This window comes from Nyctereutes procyonoides, unplaced genomic scaffold, assembly GCF_905146905.1.
Source record: "Nyctereutes procyonoides isolate TBG_1078 unplaced genomic scaffold, NYPRO_anot_genome, whole genome shotgun sequence".
Classification (NCBI taxonomy): Eukaryota; Metazoa; Chordata; class Mammalia; order Carnivora; family Canidae; genus Nyctereutes; species Nyctereutes procyonoides.
Window position 1 is genome coordinate 2687087 of NW_026575028.1, and position 25010 is coordinate 2712096.

The following is a 25010-nucleotide window of genomic DNA, read 5'->3' on the forward strand; positions in this document are numbered from 1 at the left end:
ATGACAGAAACAATGGAACAGATGGATGAAAGGAGACTGGGAGGAATCCAGATTTCCCCCATATCTCCCAACCTCTGGACTTCACTTAACTCCAAACAAGCAAAACTCATCAAAAGATGATCTATTTCTTTGTATAATACAAAAAAAGGTTTTGAAAGGGATACTAAGTAACCAGGATTTATTTTTTTAACTTCAAAATGCAATACTTACTACCTGCATAAAATAAGCAAATTCCTATAGATGGACTTAAACAATCCTTACATACATGTTTTCTTATGCTTTAGAATTGCTTTTTTTTAAACAATCCCGAATGTCAAAAATTAGCAGGTAATATAGCTATAAGTAAATAATTTGTCAAAACATGGAAAATAAAGAAGTTTAGACTTCAAAATTCCTTTTCTCTATCCACTCAATATTACAGATGAAGAAGATAAAACTCAGAGAGGTAAGTTAGGTAGCTTGTGGTCTGGCTTTATATAAAAAACAAACAAATAAATTAGATGCCAATATTTAGATATCAAGAGATTTAAAGGGGAAGAGGGTCAAAAAATACAAACTTCCAGTTACAGGATAAATAAATCCCAAGAATGTCATGGATAGCAAAGTGGCCATTGTTAACAATACTGTTCTGGATATTTGTAGGTTGAGAATAGCAGATCTTAGAGTTCTCATCACAAGAAAAAATGTGTGTGATGATGATGTTAATGACACTTATCATAGCAATCATTTCATAGTACATACATATATCAAATTATGCTGCACACTTAAAACTAACACAGTGTTGTATGTTGATTATATCTCAATTAAGAGAAGAGATTTATTTAAAAATGTGGATTTTCTGAAAAGAAAAAAAAAAGAAATGATGTCTGTGTAACATGAAGCTCACATCATATACGGTCATGAGTTGGAATTAAAATTGGCTGCTTTCATAAGAAAAGCATGTGGCCCCCAGTTAATCACAGTTTCTCTCTCTGTCTTACACATTTCACTCAGTTCTTTAACTTATGATATCTGCCTGGCTCATTCAGCCACAGGGTTAGATGCTATAAAGTATTTGAATAGAACTTTGTAAATTCTGAACTGTATGTGTTAGTTGACTGTGTTATTACTGCTTAAGATTACACACTTAGTTATCAACAGAGTTGGAACTAGAGCTCAGGTCTCTTGACACTCAGTTTTATGCTATTTCTACTATACCACATGGCTTCACACATACAAGAAAACCAGACAGCAACAGTTACAGAATGGGAATTTCTACATCTGAAAAAACAGCCATGCTGATGAGAATAATTTGGCCTACAACAAATAGAATTAACAACTGTAGTACAATCAGTGAATAATTTCTCTTCTTCTTTCTTCCTCTCTTCTCATGTTTCAATTTATCCCCCAAAGAGGATAAATGTGTGAATGGAAAAGGGCACAGAATGACTTTGCTAATGATCAAAAAAAAAAAAAAAAAAAAAAAAAAAAAGAAAAAGAAAAAAAACCCACCCAAACAAACCAGATTTCATGGCTAGGAAATTCCAAACTACAAAGATGAGTCTTAAAGTGAAGATTAGAGACTAAGATGAGGAAGTAGAAGGCGATTCCAGAGGTGAGGACAGTGAATGGGAAATGCTTTGCATCCAGTTCCTTTAAAATAAATCTGGATACCATCAGCAGAAAAAATCTAGCTGATCCTAACATTTGTAGTGGTTTCGAGAAGGAAGTATGTATACTGAATAGTTAACACATAAAAATCTAAATTGAAGGGAGATAGGATAATTAAAAATAGATTAACATTTTCATCTCACCCAGTCAATAAGAGCTGCTAAATCATTAAATACTGATTGAATTGCAATCTTCTAGTCTGGCAACTTCTGAATATTGTGTATCTTAGCGTCTATAGACAAAAGGTTTTCACATGTTCTGTGATCACTCTCAGGAGACAATGTCAGGACTGCCCAGAGGTGGACATGTGCATATCGCAAATAAAGGAGAAAGTGGGCACAGTCAAGTGCAACAACAGGGGGTTGTCTAGCAGTGCCTGCATGTATGTCTTCTCGAAGAACGTCTGCCCTGTCAAGTAAAAGATACCTGGCACTATATATGTGTGGTGGACAAATGGATATGTGAATGCTCTCCAGGGCTGGTTTCGTTATCAGGAATTTAAATTGTTTAGTGAGAAGAACAGAGGACTACCAAATTTTACTTTCTATCAACAGCTTCTGTACTACTCAAGGTACTTCAACACTTGCTATTTATTTTCCCCTTTGTTCATTAACAACTCAGGAGTTCTCTGTAGCTTTCCCTGATTAATGTTCTCTGTCTAAAGGATGTAACATAGTTTTATTGTTCTCTCTCCAATTTTGAAGGTCATTTTTAAGCTAGTTCTAACACTATGATGAATGGAGTTTTATAGTTGTTCCCAAGCTGTTTCTAAACTAGCCATTTTATAAAGAGAGCTTGCTGAGAGGTGGCAGAAAAGGCACTACTGCTCACTAGTCCAACACATCAGCACATGCCTTTTTAGCTTGAGACTGCTATGGGGGTGATGCTAGGACTGGGAGAGGAATCTTGATGGCACAGGAATTCATGCACATGAGGGTCCCTCTGTCTGAGCTGAGTGGGAGAGCTCAAGCCTAAGTCCTAGTGTATTCAATCCTAAACACTGGGTGAGAGTAAAAGGAAAGGAAACTGGCATCTCATTCCTGTGTTTGGTACTTACTTGGGCATCAGACTTATTGATGTGCCCTGTGCTTAGCTGAGAAGGAAAAAGGACGACTGATGGGGTGCCTGGGTGGCTCAGTCGGTTAAGCGTTATAGAGGGCTGGTTTACGTGATCAATAGAATAAGGTTCAGGTGATGGTATGTCACTTCTGAGATTAGATTATGAAAGACATTGTAGCTTCCATCTTCATTGCTCTCTTCCTCTCTTTTGGATCACACACTCGGGGGAAGCCAGCTGCCATGTACTAAGTAACATTACAGAGAAGACTTCATGGTGTAGAGTCAAGAGTCATATGAGTGAATCTGGAAATGAATCTTGTAGCTCCAGTCTAGCATTCAGATAACTGTAGACCTAGCCAATAGCCTGACTGCACACTCACCAGGGACCCTGAATCAGAACAATGGGCTAAGTTGGTCTTGATTCCTGACACTCAGAAACTATGTGAGATAATAAATGTTTATGTGTATGTTTTTTTTCTAAGATTTTATTTATTTATTCATGAGAGACACACAGAGAGAGACAGAGACATAGGCAGAGGGAGAAGCAGGCTCCATGCAGACCCCGATATGGGGCTCAATTCCAGTACTCCAGGACATTGTCCTGAGCCAAAGGCAGACACTTAACCACTGAGCTACCCAGGCATCCCTATGTGTATGTTTTTTTGAAGATTTTCTTTTTAAGTAATCTCTATACCCACTGTGGGGCTTGAACCTACAACCCCGAGATCAAGAGTCACATGCTCCACCGACTGAGCCAGCCAGCCCTAAATAAATGTTTATTTTAAGATACTAAATTTAAGGTAATTTTTATGCAGTGATAGATAATAGATTTTGGTAACTTCCATGACAAAAAATGTGGGAGTGGCTTTGGCACTGGGCAGTGGGGTGGAAGCTGGAAGAGCTGAAAGATTTTGAAGACAAGTGTTAGTGAAATTGAAACATGCCCTGAATAGGCTGTTAGTACAGACAGCCTTCGAGGAGGCTACCAATGGGGCCCTCAAGAGAAGTGAGCAGCATGTAAAACAGGGCATCCTTCTTAAGTAGTAACAGAAAGTTCAACAACATTACCAGCTGTAACATGGAAGGTAAAAAAAAATTGCACTTGATGAACTGAATGATTTAGTTAAGGAGACCTCGGGCTAGAGGCCAGAAGGTGTGTGTCCTGGTTCCTTCTTGCTTCTTATACGAGAGGGGAAAAAAAGCACTAATGTGTCCGCCTCAAGGACAGCTTAGCCTGGTCCTTTTATGTGTTTATGGGAACTTAACAAATAATAAACTTACTGGCAACACACTTCCCATGAAGAATTTCATTCAAAAGGAAAAGGCTTTAAATGAGTAACTCAGCCTTTGAAATAACTATTTTCTTGGGTAGTTAAAAGAGTTTTTGTAAATTTTTTTCTGCTTAGGAAAAAAGAAAAATCCAAAGTCATGACTTTCATTATACTGGGTTCATACTGGTGTATTATTAGTATGTCTTCACACTATTTTAGCTCTGCTCAGAAGAAAAATCTATGCATACTACAGAGAATCAACAATAAGTTTAGCAAGTAAGAATTCAATTATTTATCATGCTCCAACTTGGTAGTTCTGAATGTTACTTTAATAAGTGGGTCAGGGGGATCCCTGGGTGGTGCAGCGGTTTAGCGCCTGCCTTTGGCCCAGGGTGTGATCCTGGAGACCCGGGATCGAATCCCACGTCGGGCTCCTGGTGCATGGAGCCTGCTTCTCCCTCTGCCTATGTCTCTGCCTCTCTCTCTCTCTCTCTCTCTCTCTCTCTGTGTGTGACTGTCATAAATAAATAAAAATTTTAAAAAAATAATAAGTGGGTCAGGGCCTGGGGCCAAGAATATGAAAACCAAATGTGAGTTGTGTTTAATGTATCTGACCTACAGTTTCATTTTTCAGAACAAAGTTGCACCAGTTCTTCCCAAAACTTAGCAAATAAGAACCAATGACATTTTTACGTACAAAACAATAGCTCTTTACATTCTCTACTCAAAACTATGAGACAGATAGAAGAAGACACTTCAAACAAAATAAAATGATTTGAGTTTGGCCTACTTAGAATCAATACTGAAACAGTATTTTTGGGATGCCTGGGTGGCTCAGCAGTTAAACATCTGCCTTCGGCTCTGGGCATGATCCTGGAGTCCCAGAACCAAGTCCCACATCAGGCTCCCTGCATGGAGTCTACTTCTCCCTCTGCCTGCGTCTCTGCCTCTCCCTCTCTGTGTCTCTCATGAATAATAAACAAAATCTTTAAAAAAATGAAATAAAAAAAAGAAACAGCATTTTCTTTCATCAAAACTGTGATAAAAAAACATGTGCAGCAAAGTTGGGATTTGGAATAAATGATATTTTGTTGCACCCTAACTCTCAGTACCAAACAAAAGGAATTTACTGAACTTTCAGAAATTTATTCTCCTTTGGACCATGAATAAGCATGAGAAATTTTAGTCCAAAGGATAATTTATTTGCAAAGTTCCAAGTGCTTGGAGTGATTATGGTAAGTGCCTTTTCAACTATAACTTCACAGTTAGCATATCATGCTACATAATATTAGCCTTCACTGCTATGAGGAGGAAAAGAGAGATGATGGATTTCTCTTTAAATGGTCAGCCTTAGGACATGTGAGAAAAGGGGTCTAAGTCAAAATAAGAAGGGCATTAAAAATAAATTATAAAAAAAAGAAAAAAAAAGAAGGGCATTAACTTATTTACACATTCTGCTCACTATTAACAAGGGTATAACATAATCCAAAATAAAGGAAGCAAAAGAGAACAAGTTCATATTATAGACTAGGTTATTTCTGAGATATGGGGATACTGCACACTGAATACTGTCATTCTCAGTAACTAGCATGATCCTAGGGATGAGGAAGTATGAAAGAATATACAGAAGCGGGTTTATGGATGAGTGAAGGTATGCTAAGCTGGACTACAGTAAGTGCCAACAGAAAGCAGAGGCCAGGTTCCTGGGCCTAATCAGAAGCAGTCAAAGTCCTCAGCTCTACCTGATAAAGCATTAATAAAAGTATCATATATGTCATATGTAGTTCCTTGCAAGAGACTAAAAAACTAGAGAGTGGGCAGAACCTAATAAAAGACAATTAAAGTATACTTCAGGTATTTTTCATATTGTACTTATTGAAAATACTTGGAGCAACACTGAAGCAACCCATTTCCATCAAGAATTTAGAGATTAGGGAAATAAAGTGGTCTTATGAGGGTTAAAAAATTAAAATACACGCAACACAAAAGAAAACTAAGAAAGCATACAGTAACACTTGACTGAAGAGTAGAGGTTATCCCTAGTACCAATCAGAATCACCTGATCGTAAGAAAGCAGAACTGGGACAACTGGGAAAGACCGTGTGAACAGAAAGGTGTTGTTCATACTGAACAGGACAAAGACATGGGGGGCAGGCTCTGGGTAGCTGAGCACTGTGCAGATGAAGCTTGGCATTAGTATCTGACAGTTGACCAGCTTCCCCACGTGACAACCTTTCTGCAGAATCCTGCAGGGGATTCTCCACCAGGAGATCCTGACACATCACACAGCTCTGTACTTATATACTACATACAGATTTTCTTCTCCAGAAGAGCTTGGTTCTTGTTTTGTTTTCAAGATTTTATTTATTTAGAAAGAGAGCTTGAGCAAGCGGGGGGCAGGACAGAGGGAGAGAGAAAATCTCAAGCAGACTCCCCGCTGAGTGTGGAGCCTCACATGGGGCTCGATCTCACAACCCCAAGATCATTACCCCAGCTGAAATCAAGAGTTGGATGCTCAACAAACTGAGCCACCCAGATGCCTCAAGAAGATCTTGGTTCTAACTGATCTTCAAACTTCCTGAACAGAAACAGGAGAGGGGTAATACTGACTTTGTTGGGGGGGAAATGAAGCACAGATACATAGCAACTTATCCAAGGTTTTTCTGTATTCACCAACCTATTATATGTACTATTTATCATTCTGCAGGCTCACTCAGCTAGTAAACTTAGCTATCCTGAATGTATTTATAGTTCTTCTATTTGAGCATTTTGGAAACTGACAATTTGTTCAGAATATATAAATATGGGCAAATTAAAATTAGTTTAGAATTCTTACAGTGAGACAGACTGAGCAATCTGAAGTTGTGTGACAAATCACTAATAAATATTTTTGCTCAATTTTCTTATGTAGTATGAAAGAAGTATAACTTCTATGCCAAACTAGGTAACCTGAAAATTCTTATGTAACAAATTACCTAGAAATGCTAGATAAAGTAGTTGAATGTGCAATAAAGAGAAGTTTCCCAGGGCAGCCTGGGTGGCTCAGCGGTTTAGTGCTGCCTTCAGCCCAGGGTGTGATCCTGGGGACCTGGGATTGAGTCCCATGTTGGGTTTCTTGCATGGAGCCTGCTTCTACCTCTGCCTGTGTCTCTGCCTCTCTCTCTCTCTCATGAATAAATAAAATCTTAAAAAAAAAAAAAAGAAGTTTCCCAGAGCCCTGCTTACCCTTCACCTAGGAGAGGGCTTGGTATATAGTAAGCATTAAATAATAATTGGTAAATTATTATCAATTTAGATGAGGGTCTGGAAGAATCTGTTAACAGTAAAGGATGTGGATCAAGGAAGAAGGGATTCCTGTACAGCAGGGGAAATGTGAAGGCTGTCTTGAATTATAGCCACAGAATTACAATTAGGAACAGTGATGGGATAGTGAATGCCATCTGTGCTTAAATATGACCTTCTTTGATATTTATAGCTGATTTGTGCTGTCAGTGGCCTTGATCAGTGGCCTTGATTTTACCTTCTGTGAAATGGAACTACATTATTAATAACCTGTTTTCCTCAAAGGAGATGTTAGAAGATGATGACAAAATTTTGCAAACACACCAAAGGGAAGACAAATGCTCAACATTATAGATAGCCAAGTATGTGTATGTAATGAAAGATATGAGGCCATCCTGACTTTATAAAGATCTTTTTGAAACTCAACTGATTTTTGAGGTCAGTATCATCACAGAAGAGAGTTCCTGATAGTTGTCTTAATAGTTCTTTGAGAATAGTTCATTGGAAGAGGAGGAGAATGGGAATACTGAAGGTATGAAGAATCACAGGTTTAATGCTGACAATAATTTTCATAATAAATTATAAATAAATTAATATTGAGAAGAAAAGTTTAAAGCCTAAAACATTTTATGTGATATAATTCAAAAAGTGATTGATTTAAAAACAAAAAAAGAGCAACCAATCAAAATTTTGGGCTTCTCATAAGTGAATTGACTTTTCTACTTATCTTACTTAGACCTAATTTAGCATTATTCTATTATAGAAAGTAGAAGCATTTGCCTACAGAACTCAAGAGTTGAAAAGTTCACAGTGAATAACATCAATAATTAAGTGTCCAGGGTAATGTGATTATGAAAAATTAGTATTTTAGAGGTAGTTACTTGAGATTATTTTTTAAAAGCATAATGATTTTCTAATTTTTGTTCTCTTAAAAAAAAAAACTCATCCTAAAAAAACAACTAAATTAATTCAGTCTAAATCTCAAGTGAGTGGTCAGCTAAATATCCTTTAAGAACAATAGTCTTAAACAAACCTGTAGGACCCTGGAACGACTACTCTGATTGCCTGCTCTCAGAAGGAGACTATAACTACTCTTTATTTAATTCGTGCACATCATGCTCACAGGTGATCAAGGTTCAGGTACCAAAGTTTAGGTGGGCAATTTTCCTGACCCCATGTAAAGGCCACACAAACTGGCCTTACAGGCTACCTGCTGAGTACCTACAGGGTTAGAGTATCTCTTCACCACCATATATAGGTTGGGGATCCAGGGAACCAAATACTCCTCTATAATCACTCTGAAGTTTTCAAGTCTCCATTTACTCAAGATAGTCAAAGTCTCTGGCAGGCTGGCTCCCAGCTGGTGCTTTTAGGAGTTGTCTGCAGATAGTTCAAAGAAGGCAGACTGTGAAGGCGCACTGTTAGAGCAGCAGCATGTTTAGTTCTGATATAGTACTGCCATCTCCAAAGACATAAAAGAAGCTAAATTATACTTCACTGTAATTTTATAGCTTTGAGTTTCTATCACTTCTCAGTAATTTGGAAAACAGGGACAAATTCATCATTTCTTTTTTGTTTCAGGTCCTTCAGAGGCAGAGAAGGGAGGGACTGGAATATAAATAAATACCCTTTCCTATCTCTCAGGGGAACAAATGATTGTCAGAAGGACTTGAAATAGCATTGTTTGTATTATTCTAATTCCAATATAACTTTTCGAATTACCAATTGTCTGAAATTTCCATATAAAGATGGTAGGAATAAGAACAAAATCAGCTCTTTTCTACCACTTAGTCCTTATGGAAATTTACCCAAGAAATTTAATCTTTTGGAGTCTCAGGTACTTCATCTACTTAATAGAGATAATAATTGTGGTAAGGATTAAATATGATGTATACAAAACTGTGCCCACCATATTATAGTCAACTGATAAGTGGTAGTCATTTTTGCAGTTTTCCTATTTTCACATATTTCTGAAAAGTCATAGAAGAGGGATGTATGCAAGCAAAAAGTCACAAAACTAGAACGTGAGTGAAGCAAAATATAAGCTTGCGAGTTCTAATATTCCTAATGCTGATAATTAAAGGCACGCTGGCGTTTCAACAATGCTCTTTGATGATGAAAATGTTTAAGACTTAAGAAAGACATATTAATTATTTTTGAGGGCACCTGGGTTGTTCAGCCAGTAAGGTGTCTGCCGTTGGCTCAGGTCATGATCCCAGGGTTCTGGGATGGAGCCCTGCATCGGGCTCCCTGCATAGCAGGGAGTGTGCTTCTCCCTCTGTCCCTTACCCTTGCTCATGCATGGGTGGGCCCTCTCAAATAAAGTCTTGGGCAGCCTGGGTGGCTCAGTGGTTTAGCGCCACCTTCAGCCCAGGGTGTGATCCTGGAGACCTGGGATCGAGTCCCACAGGCTCCCTGTGTGGAGCCTGCTTCTCCCTCTGCCTGTGTCTCTGCATCTCTCTCTCTCTGTGTCTCATGAATAAATAAATAAAATCTTAAAAATAAATAAAGTCTTAAAAAATTAATTTTGAAAAATGCTGTATTACAGTTGTATCATTATAAAACAGGTAAAAGAAAGGAAGGATAAAATGCACACCACTTACTATCCTCACTGCTCTGAGAAATAACGTTCTTCCTCACAGGAGTAGAACACAATGTGCTGATTGTATAATTCTAAATACTACAGTCATACTGAGGGGCACCTGGCTGGCTCAGTCAGTAGAGCATGTGACTCTTGATCTTGGTTGTGAATTCAAGTCCCACGTTGGGTACAGAGAGTACTTAAACATAAAATCTTAAAAAAATACTATAGTCATATTGAAAAGTAAATAGTTATTATAGATGACTGAGAATGAGAGCCATAGTTACTGAAGTCCCCCTTTCTCTTAATGTAGCATGTATCACCCATTGCACTGTTCTCATTGTGAAACAGAAATCTTTGAAAGGGAATAGAAGTGGGAGTCTAAGTGCTTTGGATTTGCTGTATTACTTAATTTCACACTAATCCTGTGAGGTAGGTAAGTAACATTATCCAAATGCTATAGAGGAGGAATATGAATCTCAGAGAAGTAATTTGTCTAAGTGGTAGAAGAGACAGCTAGAGGTATAATCTAGGTTTGATTAGCTGCCAGGCTGTTAACTAGGAAGACATTCATTTTCCAATAATACAATATTTGACACACAGTAGATACTCAAAAAATCTGAAATGAATGGGCAAATAAATCAATGCAGGGATGTAATGCTGAGTAATGCAGGGATGATTTGCTGAGGCTGTCAGCAGGAAAAGATGGTAAAGCTACCTTCTATAGAATGGTTTTGTCACATGTTTAGAAAAACTAGGATTTTAAGCACTATAGTGTGAGCTTCTTTTTTAAGGCAAGAACTCTCTCTTTATGTCTCTCATGCCTAGACAATGCTGGAATAAAGGAATATATTGTCTGACTTTTCATCCTAATGCATAAGATTCTAAAATTGTACTTGTAGTTGTCTAGAATCGAACCAAATCACTTTAAGTTTATAGTCTTTCCTCTTACAATGTTATAGAGGACCTTTAAAAACCAGAAAAAAAAAACTAAAACCAAATCACATAGGTTTGAAATCCCAATCGGCCCATTACACATCTGTATAGAGCACACAGGGGCAGAGCCAGACTTCACACTAACAGCAAATACAATATGGAGGTTGTAAAATTCTTGAGGTGAAAAGAAGAAAATAATGCTGAGAGAAAGGCCATTTTGTGACAGCTGCTGTGGCTAAATAGATTGTGTTAATGCTTCCCAGGGTTCCATGTGAGAGTTTACATTAAATCCAGCGTGGGGGCTTGACAATCACAGCAGGGGCTTCTTCATGACTTATAATCTGAACACACTGGTTGGCACCCACCACAGCACATCTGGAGTTTGTTAGACAACCTTTATTTTTTTATTGGCTCTGGCCCCTTCCTCCAATGAAGTCTCTCCAAGTGCTGCTTTGCCATGAATGAGTCAAGGAGACAAGTTACCCAGGGGTGGGTATGTAAATTGGGACCATCTTAGAGGGTGACCCCCAAATCTGTAAATCCCTTGTTGCGTCACCTCTTTCTGACAATAGGAACTCCACATGCATGCCAAAGCTCATCAGGCAGTGGCAGTTCCACTTAGTGGAAAGCCTGGTCAACGATGACTGCTTTCCTTGTTAGGAAATGGCCTTTAGATTGAGGTACATTCCAGCAATCCAAGGACTAGAAGCTTTAAATTAAAACAATATTGATGCCATATCCTCTTTCCAAAGGCCTCTCCCTTGTCTAAAAGTTAGTACACACACTTAGAAAAATTAAAGAATCAAATATCTTTGGCAAGACTAGTTCCTTCTTGGGACGCCTGGGTGGCTCAGCGGTTGAGCGTCTGCCTTTGGCTCAGGACATGATCCTAGGTCCTGGGATCCAGTCCCACATCGGGCTCCCTGCATGGAGCCTGCATCTCCCTCTGCCGGTGTCTCTGCCTCTCTCTCTGTGTCTCTCATGAATAAATAAAATCCTTAAAAAAAAAAAAAAAGACTAGTTCCTTCTTGCTCACAGCATCTTAGATACTCTTAGAGGGCAGGAATGTGAAACTACATGGAAAGGAAACAGGAAAATACTGTTAGGAAGGATTCCCAAGAACTACATTTATTTTTCTCTTTACATAGATCACATCACTACAGAATATTCAGGGCATATAGTTAGATGGAAGGACATTAAGCTGGTCTTTTTTAGGCTTATAAATTTATAGATTAATTAATATCCTTAACTTTCACCTATTGAAAACATATAAGTCTTGAGAACCAACTAATCAAAAGCCACTGTGAATGAGATGCAGTACTCTAGTCTGCTAGATATTTTATTCTCTTTGGTGTCTGAAAGTAGAGGAATCATGAGCTACTTATATCTTATGCCTGTACATTCAGGCTTGTCTACTTAGGAGAACCTATATTGCTAAATATACAGACTCACAAAATAGTGAATGCCTTTTCTCAATAATACCCTTCTTTTTTATATAGCAGCACCACTCCCAATGAAGTATTAACTGACAGATATAAGCTATACATTTAAGGTATACAACATAATGTTTTAATATGTGTATATCATCAAATCATTATCACAATAAAGCTAATTAACACTTCTGTCACTTCACAGTTACCTTTATAAAGAACACTTTAAATCTACTCTTAGCATATTCCAAATATACAATATGATATTAACTATAGTTACCATGATGTATATTGGATCCCCAGAACTTATCATCTTGCATAACTGAAACTCTGTACTCTGGACCAACACCTTCCCATTTCTCCCACCCTCCTCGGCCATGGCAACCACTATTCAACTCATATTATCAGCTTTGATAAGCCAAATTTCAGTTTTGAACTACTGGACAGATGTCTTTAATATTAAGCACATTCTTCTTGTTTTACCTAACAGGTATCCAAATACTGGATGATCTCTTCTTATGACAAAATCTTTTAGGACACTGGACAAAATTCTTTTGCTTATAAATGAGTAATAGGGTTGATTTTTGCTGGTCATCCCTGTAACATCCCTTTAACATCCCTGATGTTAAAGATTCATCCCTGTCTCTATCCTGTAGAAAAGGGACATCTTTTGGTATTTTCCTTTTTTTATAGGTTGTTTATTCTTTAAGATTTTATTTATTTATTCATCAGAGACACACAGAGAGAGACAGAGATACAGGCAGAGGGAGAAGCAGGCTCCATGCAGGGAGCCCAACGTGGGACTCAATCCCGGGTCTCCAGGATCACACTCTGGACTGAAGGTGGCGCTAAACTGCTGAGCCACCCGGGCTGCCCCTTTTGGTACTTTCTCAGCAAAGTGGGCCACATAAATAGACATAAAAATCTATTTCTAAGTAGTTTTTAAAAAAGATTTTATTTATTTATTCATGAGACACACAGAGAGAGAGGCAGAGATACAGGCAGAGGAAGAGGGAGAAGCAGGCTCCGTGCTGGGAGCCCAATATGGGACTTGATCCTGGCACTCCAGGATCACGCCCTGGGCTGAAGGCAGATGCTCAACCACTGAGCCACCCAGGAGTCCCTCTAAGCAGTTTTAATGCTGGTCTACAAACAAATATATTTATTGTGTCAATATTGATTCTTGTTAATTTGAACATTAAATATTATACCAAAAATGCCATCAATTGGGATGCCTGGGTGGCTCAGCAGTTGAGCATCTGACTTTGATCAGAGCGTGATCCTGGAGACTTGGGATTGAGTCCCACATGGGGCTCCCTGCATGGAGCCTGTTTCTTTCTCTGCCTGTGTCTCTGCCTCTCTCTCTCTCTGTGTTTCTCATGAATAAATAAAATCTTAAAAAAAAAATGCCATCAATTGATGACTGATCTGCCAGAATAGAAAAGAAGTTTCTTCACTTGAAAAACTCCCAATCTTATTACTTCAGGCAAAAGAGCAAACCTTGGCAAACATGATGCACAGAAAATGTGACTAAGAATGCAGGAGATGATATTAGAAAAGAAGATTTAAGGGCACTGCAAATAGTACAGGAATGGCCAGTGAAGAGCACTGAAGATAAAGAAGCGGACTTAGAGTTAAAGATTCAGGTTGGGATCCCTGGGTGGCGCAGCAGTTTGGCGCCTGCCTTTGGCCCAGGGCGCGATCCTGGAGACCCGGGATCGAGTCCCACATCGGGCTCCCGGTGCATGGAGCCTGCTTCTCCCTCTGCCTGTGTCTCTGCCTCTCTCTCTCTCTCTCTGTGTGACTATCAAGAAAGAAAGAAAGAAAGAAAGAAAGAAAGAAAGAAAGAAAGAAAGAAAGAAAGAAAGAAAGAAGAAAGAAAGAAAGAAAGAAAGAAAGAAAGAAAGAAAGAAAGAAAGAAAGAAAGAAAGAAAGAAAGAAAGATAGATTCAGGTTTCTCTTTTTTATTTTATTTAAATTTTTTTATTTTTAATTTTTTAAAGATTTTATTTATTTATTCATGAGACAGAGGGAGAGAGGCAGAGACACAGGCAGAGGGAGAAGCAGGCTCCTTACAGGGAGCCAGATGTGGGACTCAATCCTAGGCTTCCAGGATCAGGCCCTGGGCTGAAGGTGGCGCTAAACCGCTGAGCCATTCGGGCTGCCCCTTCTCTTTATTTTAAAAGATTTCTTCCCTCAAGTTTTAAAATTTTAAGATATATATATATATATATATATATATATATATATATATAATAAAATTTATCATTTTAACTATTTTTAAGTGTATATTCTTTCCATTAAGCACATTTACATTGTTGTCCAACCATTAACAAAGGGAAAATGATTAGCTTTTATTTTCACAGGTCTTATATAAATATTAAACATTAAATTTGGGGGGATTAGGTTGGAAAAGAAAAGGGCAAAACTTTGCTCTTATCTTCAGAGCCTACTCATCTCTGAGTAGCTAGAAATTAAGTAAAGATATACTGAGTGCCTTCCATAGTAGGGCTTTGGTTAGATGTAAAAAATTAGCCTTTTTCATTTTAAGTGTGAAGAATTTTGCTAATTTCATCCAGCTAACTTAAAAAGAAAAAACAAAAAAACCTTTTCATAGAAGACTCATAAATAACATCTTCTAAACCAGTGCTCTTACCAAGAACACTCCAATTCCTAGATATAGTCAGAAACTTGTGAAGAAGATTAAAGTCTCTGCTTATGAAAACTAACTAGAGGGACTCTTGGGTGGCTCAGTTGGTTAAGCGACCAATTCTAGATTTGGGCTCAGATCACAATCTGGGGGCTGTGAGATGGAGCCATGCAGCAGCTTCTGCTGGGTGTGGAGCTTGCCTAGGATTCTCTCTCTCCCTCTCCCTCTGTTTTTTTCCCCCTCCTCCCTCTTCCTCTGGAGAAAAGAAAACAACAATCTAACTAGATACAAAGATCAGATGTCTAACATGAGACGCAAGACCTTAAAGTACAAACTGGCAAAGACAAAAGTAGGGACTGGTGTGAAAGCTAGTCCCGTTGACCTTCCACCATGGGCCCTCCCTAGCATTTTAGTATACCTGCTGCTTGAGTTGCTGCACCAGACGATCCTTCTCCCGCTTCAGGGCAGCCACTTCCTCTTGGGTCTTTTTCTTAGAGGATGAAAGCTCCAGAAGAGCTATGTTGGCATCTTTTTCACTAATGGCAGCCAGAAGAGCTTCTTGCCTACAAAATAAAGAAAATTCCAGGACTTTCATTTATCCTCAAAACAATCCTTTGAAGTTATTATTATCACCCCCATTTTACGGGTGATGAAACCGAGGCTGAGAGAGTTTATATACCTTGCTCAAATTCACACTTGAAGTAAATAGTGCAGCTAGGAATCCCACACAGGTTTCTCTGACTCTAAATGCTTTTATCAAGTGTTATATGGACATCTTAATAAAGAGTTCCTATAGTTAAATGAAAAAGCAAACAAAATTAATGCCTTTTAAAAACCAAGAATAATACTAATGATGGGGGAACACAGGGCTAGCTGAGGACAAGGCACGAGCTTGGGGCAACACACTGACAAGTCCCTGAAACAGGCAGAGGGACATTCCTCTACGGACTCAACTGCCTCAATATTAATACTTTGCTAAGGGCAAAAGACAATCTTAGCCCAACCCTCAGGAGCCTTTAAGTTTACTTTAAAATATAAAAATTCCTTAAAAAGTTTCCTTTATCTCTAAACCCCCAAGATATGTGTTGGCAATCATTCCCCAAGCACATGGCCCACCAACATACATCTGAAGGGTCTTATGACTCAGGTTTTATTAGACGGTAATAAGTGACCTTTTCCCAAAGATAGCCAGCCCCCTCAAGGTCCTGGAAACCTTGCTTCCAAAATTCCTTAGAGAGTATGCTATCCTTAAACCCCTCCCAACTCCCAGGTATATCAGCCACCCCTCACAGGCCTAGGGGTGGGGGTGTGGGGCTGGGAGACAGCTGGTCTTCCTGCCCACAGGTCCTGTCCCTCTGCTTTAACAAAACCATTTGCACCAAAGATGTCTCAAGAATTCTTTCTTGGTCGTCGGCTCCAGACCTCACCTATGATCCCAAAACTTCATCACTTACACTTACACATTCTACCCATTTAATTCATTCTTTTGATAAGCATTCTGTACCATCCAGGCAAATTGAAGCATTACTGAAACTGAAAACATTCTTATGAACAGAGTGTACACTGTAAACATTAGGAAATAGGATTTAGAAAATCATCCATCTGTTCTTGGGGCATTCTAAACATCTACAGTTCTCTTTCTCTCATTGATGCAAGTAAGTTTCCAGTTGTGGCTTTATTTGGCAATGATCTGTGCACTTAGAAACAATAACTTCAATATTACAGATTCCTTGTAGTTTAGCTAACTACTTTTTGGTTCACATCCAGAAGGAAAAGAAGGTGGGATTTAGGAAAGAGGTGAACACAAGAAATTTACAAAATAATCTGAAGGAAGTTGGTGAACAATTAGTCTCCTCAGCAAAAATGCATTCCTCAATAGCTCATCTATTATTTAAGACATCTGTAAGAATGCAGGTTTGATTTATAGGAACTAACGATTCAAGTGGCCTGAGCTTTTGACCTGAGGAAATACTGAATCTGAGAATGAACTGCCCAAGTTTAACCTTGCTTCTGTCTTTTGTTAAGATAATTATGCTTCAATAGCAGTCATCTGGAAGAGTTTTAGTTTAGCCACAAACTGGAAGACTATCTTTTGCATATCCTGACAAGGATTTTCTGTTTTCTGGATGGGCAGGTCTGGAGAACTCTGACCAAGCAGTACTAACAAATGGAGGAGATAGATCAGCTTACATCATGGAAATAAAGATTTGTTTAACCAGTCTTTGCTGCTGGAAAGGAAGAAGATTCTCATTGACCCCAGTGTAATTTTCCACTGTCCCCACACTCAATATAATTCTAAAAAATGGCAGATGGCTTATCCCATGATGCTTTAGTCAACAGCAAAGGGATAACAATAGTCTAAATATATCCACTGATCACTTGAAAGAAATATGTTAAGTGGCGAAATGAGCTTAAAGGTGAAGGAGTTCAAGTTGCTCTCACTATGCACAATTTCCTGCTGATTGCTGTCATCTGTTCCCTTTGGGGAAGCTCAAAGACTGACAACGCTGGAATGAGAAATGTGTTTTCTCAATAAGGGTGCTGAAGCATTTCTGTGCACCAATAGTCAGAATTACGTGTTTAGCAGCAGGCAAATAACAGAATATGAATGAAACACAAACCACTCTATCTAATTAGATCAAATACATGAACACCTTTGCAAAATGCAAGATACAAAGGGGATGGGATCAGAGTTCCATTGTGTGCTTAAGGAAATCCTCATAATGTGAAAAAGTAAAAAGTATTCTATGTTGGTGAAGCATCTTGACTGAATTCCAAATTCTTTTATAAATGATATGCTTGGCCAGCTAGTGTGGTACAGTTAACCTCTGGGGTAAAATGTCACATTCCTAAACTGCAATATAACAGGTGACAATTCAGATTCTAAATTTTAAAATAGAGGATGTGTATTAGACTCTGAGCCACTGGAATAATGATGCCTTTTTACCAAAATGTATCATTTTAAGTCTTTTGTTCTTTTTATATAAAATTCAAATAGATATTTTATTATGTTGGTTATGTTATTTTTTATTGAGCATTGATAATATACTACAAACTGCACAGAATCAAACTTTTTCTCCCATACCCATCGTTCCCAACTTCTAAAAATTCCCTAACTTAACATACCACTGTCTTTTCCATTTTAAAAGCATACTCTTGATACTGATTTCTACAGGTGTATGTGGCTAAAAAGGGCAATTGATAGTCAAGAGAATAAAATGTTATGATCACATATTGTGTGGAGGCCGAGAAAAATCAAGGCCATCCCACCTAAAGTTTAGCATTAGCACAAGTACAGCCATCTTAGGCCCCTGTGAATAAGAGCTGAACTTATGGGAAAAACTGCAGAATGTCCTCAATGTCCTCGGCAGGTAATCCCATATCAGAAAGACAACAGAGCTCAGAATTGCCCTGGCAGAGAATCCCATATCAGAAACACAACAGAGCCCACACCCACGGTAGAAAGTCCCATATTAGAATGAGAACAGAGCTCAATGCCCTTGAAAGCCCCATATCAGAATGTAAACAGAACTTGAGAAATTCCTCCACCCCTTCTGAAAATCCCCTAGACCAGCCTATAAAAAAACCAGCTGTAACCCACTTCGGGGTCCAAGTCCCTGCTCTGCTGTGTTGGGTATACTTGGACCCAAGCTCGAGCTTGTAAATAAACCCTCGTGTGTTTGCATCGGTGTGGGCTCCTTGGTGGTTTCTCGGATTCTCAATCTTGGGCACAACACTGCACATATAAACTTTGGGCAATGTCAGTATCTTTTATTGGGTATATTAGCGTTTATGTTTTCCTTTTGTTTTGAAAGAAAGAGAGATGGTATTGTTCTCTTATCTGCAATTTTGTTAAATCTGAAATGGACAACCATAGGAGAGAGCAACCTCTTAAAAAATTTGGAAGATAGGCAAGAAGATTAAAGCTAATAAACAGGGCAGCCTGGGTGGGTCAGCGGTCCCAGGGTGTGATCCTGAAGATCCGGGATGGAGTCCCACTTTGGGCTCCCTGCATGGGGCCTGCTTCTCCCTCTGCCTGTGTCTCTGCCTCTCTGTGTCTCTCATGAATTAAAAGAAAAAAAAAAAAAAAGCTAAGGTTGTTTAGCCCTCTACCAAAGCATTAAAATTAAAAAAAAAAATAAAGCTAATAAACAGTCACAGTCATCTAATTTTTGAGAATAAGAAAAATTGTTGTTCCCTCAATACATCTGATAGAAAAGACTGTATGGAGGATGCCTGAGTGGCTCAGCAGTTGGCGGCTATCTTCGGCTCAGGGCATAGTCCAGAAGTTCTGGAATGAGCCCCACATCAGGCTTCCTGCATGGAGCCTGCTTCTTCCTCTGCCTTTGTCTCTGTCTCTCTCTCTCATGAATAAATAAAATCTTAAAAAAAAAAAAGAAAAAAGAAAAGACTGTATGGTATAGTTGAACTTGGGCAGTTAAGTTTTATAGAGAGCACTCAAAAGTGTCAAAACTAAAAAATTTTAAAGAGCACTCTGCTTTTCAGGGGGAATGGAATTCAGGGTGAAATTTTAAAAAAGCAAATTACAAAAAGAATCTTATTTTAGTAGCCATTTAACAATAAAATTGGTTCTTTGAAAAAAGAAAGGTGTTTTCTGATAAAAGTAATATCCATTTATGGAAGAAAAACTGGAGATCCAGAAAAGTAAACCGAAGAAAACAGAGGTATCAAAAATGGTTCCTTTTCAATGAGTCTTGAGATGTGGAAGTCACCTATTCTAAGTCTAATATGGCTATTTTAAAGAAAGTGAACCTTGATGGGGATTAGTAATGGACTTTAAGAGCTTTACTAACTAAAGTCTATTTGCAGAAGAGGAAGACTTCTAGTGAGGCACATTCTGATTTCATTTCCTATGAGTCCCAAGGGAGCAATACAAGCACGTATAATATGAAAGGTAATGTATGTATGCCACAAGCACAGAGCAAAATAAGAACTGCAATGCTCTTCCTGCTAAATTACTCTCCTAGTTCTGTTAATGTCTTTCCTCAGTTAAAAAAAAAAAAAAGAGAAAGAGAAAGAAAATGTATACACAGACATTTCAAAGTGATTGGTGACCCCCTACCACTTGACTAAGATGCCAAATTACTGCATAATGAATAGGTAGTAGCAGAAATCCAACTTTTAAGTCATTAAAGAGGTCTTTTCACTCCATCCCATGTGCTTTAAACTACATACAGTTGAACCTGCCCTTTGACCTGAAAATTTTAATAGCATCAAGATGTCACTAAAAGTACTCTACTGTGTCATTTGAGCTTTAAGAAATAGTAAGACCACCTCTCCCTTCTGAGAACATTTGGAAACAGGAGGCAAATATCCAAGGCAAATGGAGCTCAAAATCTTTCTGATAATGCCTGAATTTTTGAGAACACTACCACATTAGCCTGCAATTGCTAGTAAATAAGAAATACAATCATTGTTGGAATGATGGTGGTTAACAATTTAAGAGTGAGTCCTAAATATGTGAGTGTTTTTAATAGAAATGTCACACAGAAAAGGGGTATGCATGAAGGGATGCCACCAAGGTTTACTTTTCCCCATCCTCCTCCAACTGGGTATTTCAAATTCAATGATTACACAATCATGTAGTGCTCACTTCGGCAGCACATTTACGCAATCATGTTTCATAAATATCGTTAATACTGAAAACATGAGGAGACAGATCAGATGAAAGTAAGAATAAGGTCAGTTGCTTTAGATGTATTATTGTCATGGACATGCAAGCACAGTTTAATTTTAAGATAAATTTGGAATCTAGATTCTCTTATTGATGCTTCCTTGATTCTGATGCCTCCTTTACTTCTTATTTAACCATCTGACTATCCACAGTGAGCAGTAAATTACTAGGATATCTCTTCCACTCTTTTATCTCATTTCCTGAAGAAATCCTTCTGATTATTATTTTCTCTAACTTCACTTACAGAGGTCTCAGAGTATGGCAGACTTACTACCTTAATTAAGCTCAGTGAAAACCAGTCTGTGGGTGAGCCTACTTGGGCATGTCTGACCTTGCAAGTTTCCGTCACCTATTGTCTTATTATCTGTTTTAGGTACTCCAAAATATCTTCTTCGATGTAGAATGTCAACACTAAATAAAACTTTTCACCTATCATAATAAATTTCTTTTTCAATATCAATTAAATCACCACATTCCTAGAACCACAGGCTGACAACATCTAAATAATTTGACTTCTTTGCACCCCATAACCAATATTCACATTTTGTCGGTTTTTCCTTTCTAATGGTTTTTAATGAACCTGTGGCTTTGTATCTGCATGTTCACTATCATAGTTAGTACCATCCTTTGATCATGGGTCTATATTATTCTTAAACCCATTCTGATTTCCCCATCCTTCTACAATGTCCTCTCCTAATTCACTTTCATCTGGTTTCTTACCACTCTACCTGAAATGCCTGTAGCTTTCTCTTTAAACTTGGCTGCTAATTTTTCTCTGTTCAGCATTTCTGTTCAGTATGTTCACAGTTTAAGTGATATTAATAAGCATGTGCCCTGTAAATGTCCTTCAATTGTTCTACACATTCAGGGTCTGCTTCCTCAACTGTGTTATGTTTATGGCCTATGTCTTTAAATTTTTCTTTTAATGTTTCTATGTATTTATTGGTCGGTCTTCCAATTTATTAGCTCACTAAAAATATTTTTGAACTTTTTATTTTTAATTGTGGTAAAATACATATAACAACGTTTACCATTTTAACCATTTTTAACTGTACATTCAGTAGTGTTAAGTTCATTCATACTGCTGTGCAACCAATCTCTAGAACTCTTTATCTTGCAAAACTCAACCTGTAACTGTTAATAACTCCCTATTCTCCCTTTCTGCCTCCAAACTTTGGCAACCATCATTTACTTTCTGTCTCTATGATTTTGATTACTCTAGGAATCTCATATAAAGGGAATCACACAGTATTTGTCTTATTGTGTCTGGTTTATTCACTTAACATAATGTCTTCAAGGTTCATCTGTGTGGTAGCATGTGTGTCAGAATTTCCTTCTTTTTCAAGGCTGAATAACATTTCACTGTATATATACACCACACTGTTTATCCATTCATCAATTTGAGTTGCTTCTGCCTCTGCCTATTGTAAATAATATCCCATTTTTAATTTTAAAATATATTGTTTTCGGGATCCCTGGGTGGCTCAGCGGTTTAGCGCCTGCCTTCGGCCCAGGGCGTGATCCTGGAGACCCGGGATCGAGTCCCACATCGGGCTTCCTGCATGGAGCCTGCTTCTTCCTCTGCCTATGTCTCTGCCTCTCTTTCTCCTCTGTGTCTTCCATGAATAAATAAATAAAATATTTTTGAAAAATAAATAAAATATATTGTTTTCTTTCTAGAGTCTTATTCATGGTTTTCCACACCAGAAGCTTATAAATATTATTAATTCTATGCATTGCATATGCCTAAACTATTTCTTTTATTTGTTATGAATTACTCTCAGTACTCTATATATTCTGGTATTATTTGCCAGTCTTCCTTTTCTGTCTAAAGCCTTTGCTTCGAAAAATAGCTGGAATATAAGCTCCACAAAAGAAGGATCTTCATCTATTCTGTTCACTAAGGTATTCCAAATTCCAAGAATAGTTGCTGGCATGGAGTAGGCACTTCACAAATGTATCTTCAACTAATAACTCCTCCAATTATGACTCCATTTCTATCCAATGTGGTGGTGGTTTGGTTTCCCAACTATTCTAACATATTCCCTTATTGAAGCTTCTCCCTTATTTCACTTTATTATTTTTTAAAGATTTTATTTATTTATTCATGAGATAGAGAGAGAGAGGCAGAGACACAGGCAGAGGGAGAAGCAGGCTCCATGCAGGGAACCTGATGCGGGACTTGATCCTGGGTCTCCAGGATCACGCCCTGGGCTGAAGGTGGTGCTAAACCGCTGAGCCACCCAGGCTGCCCTCACTTTATTTTTAAAGGTCCCCCCCCCCCCCAATAGCATGCTGGAAGGCAAGTGTATAGAGGGAATGGAAAAATTTTGAAAACATGAAGAAAATCAAGACTGCAAAAGAGACCACTAACTTTGGCTAATTTATATTTCATTTAAAGAGTTCTGATTTTCTCTAAGTAGAGAGATGACAACTGGAATCATAGGTTCAATTCTAGATGTCATAATTTAAGAGACAAAGTAAAGGGTATACAAGGGAAGGTGACATGATGGGGTTATAAAAGGGCATGTTAATACAAAAAGATTTATCCATATAACATGGTAATTGCTCTCAGAATAGCAGGAACAGGAAGAGCAGAAATAAGTAAGACATTTAATCTATGTTCCTCTAGAGGGCACAAATGGCATTAAAAGGAAGAAAGTCACAAAGATTTCAGTTTACATGATGAACATCTAATGTATTAACTCTTGTTAACAAGTAGAATTGAGGGCAGCCCCAGTGGCGCAGTGGTTTAGCGCCGCCTGCAGCCCGGGGTGTGATCCTGGAGACCCGGAATCGAGTCCCATGTCAGGCTCCGCACATGGAGCCTGCTTCTCCCTCTGCCTGTGTCTCTGCCTCTGTCTCTCTCTCTGTGTCTCTCTGCGTGTCTCTATGAATAAATAAACAAAACAAAACAAAACAAAAAACAACAAAAAAAACCAAGTAGAATTGGGAAGTCCAAAAACTGGTAGAGCTTTCCATGAGTGGGTATTTAAAGAGATTATTAAAGATACTATATAAATTGTTTTGTTTTTGAGTAGTATGTCTATCCTCTTTATTTTTTTATTTTTTTATTTTTTGTCTATCCTCTTTAACTGTAATATTTCAATAAAAACTAATGAGATGAGACAATAAGTGATAAGTGCCAATAAATCTTATGGATAATAAATGCTCAAGTAATACAGTAGACAAATCACCTTAGGCTGAGGACATAGGAACTGAGAGACCTTATTTTGACAGAGATAATAAGACAGAGAAAGTGACAAGTGTAAAATCATAGGCATATGTGAGGACACAATGCATAAGTGGATTCAAGGGTTTCTACAGGGAAAGAGAAACTGAAAAGATGGCTTTGAATCAGAGTAGAGATGGCCTGGAATATCAGTAAGGAATACAGAGATTAGGAAATCCTTGAGGGGGATCCCTGGGTGGCGCAGCGGTTTGGCGCCTGCCTTTGGCCCAGGGCACGATCCTGGAGACCCGGGATCGAATCCCGCATCGGGCTCCCGGTGCATGGAGCCTGATTCTCCCTCTGCCTGTGTCTCTGCCTCTCTTTCTCTCTCTGTGACTATCATAAATAAATAAAAAAAAAATTTTTAAAAAATAATAAAAATTAAAAAAAAAAAAAAAAGGAAATCCTTGAGGGTTCTGACCCAAACTTGACAAACAGAGGTTACTCAAAATACGGAATGATTTGATTTTGATAATACAGTAGCATTAGAAGTTCCAGAAAAGTAAAGCAAGGGTTTAGAAAGACTGATTTAAAGGCAACGAGGGGAGATTAAAACAGGAAGGTCAGGATGCTACCTCTGGAAATGTATTATGAATAGAATTCTCATATTATAAAAATTATTTTTAAGGAATGAAGGATAAAATGATGCTGTCTGAATTTTGGATTTAAGAGTCAGAGGTGCGGGCACCTGGGTGGCTCAGTGGTTGAGCATCTGCCTTTGGCTTGGGTCATGATCCTGAAGTCCCAGGATTGAGTCCCACATCAGGCTGCCTGTGAGGAGCCTCCTTCTCCCTCTGCCTATGTCCCTGCCTCTTTCTCTGTATCTCTCATGAATAAACAAATAAAATCTTAAAAAAAAAAAAAAGAGTCACAGGTGGACTATAATAAACTGCTATATAATTCAATGAATATTAAATTATAAAATATATCACATTTCTGTTTTGATGCTGGAAAGTAACTTCATTTAAAAAATTTTTTAATTTATTTATGACAGAGAAAGCTCAAGTGTGTGCAAGTTGGGGGGGGGGGGGGAGCAGAGGCCTGACATGGTGGCCAATCTTAGGACCCTAAGGTCATGACCTGAGCAGAAACCAAGAGTCGGACACTTAATCCACTGAGCCACCCAGGAGCCCATGTAAAGTAACTTCCAAATGTCATCAAATACAGATTATCGTAAGGCCTTTGATCCAGTAATAAATGCATGCTGGGTCCCTGCCTCATAGA

General features: G+C 38.3%; 1 protein-coding gene across 14 annotated transcripts in view; it reads right to left on the bottom strand.

Moving 5' to 3' along the window:
- The window catches only part of ERC1 (ELKS/RAB6-interacting/CAST family member 1), a 527112-nt gene that overhangs the window by 126670 nt on the left and 375432 nt on the right, over positions 1-25010 (bottom strand). For all 14 annotated transcript variants that reach the window (XM_055315461.1, XM_055315467.1, XM_055315465.1 and 11 more), the window contains one exon: positions 15278-15422. In XM_055315461.1, coding sequence (XP_055171436.1) covers positions 15278-15422 — 145 coding nt within the window. The remainder of the gene's footprint in view (positions 1-15277; positions 15423-25010) is intronic.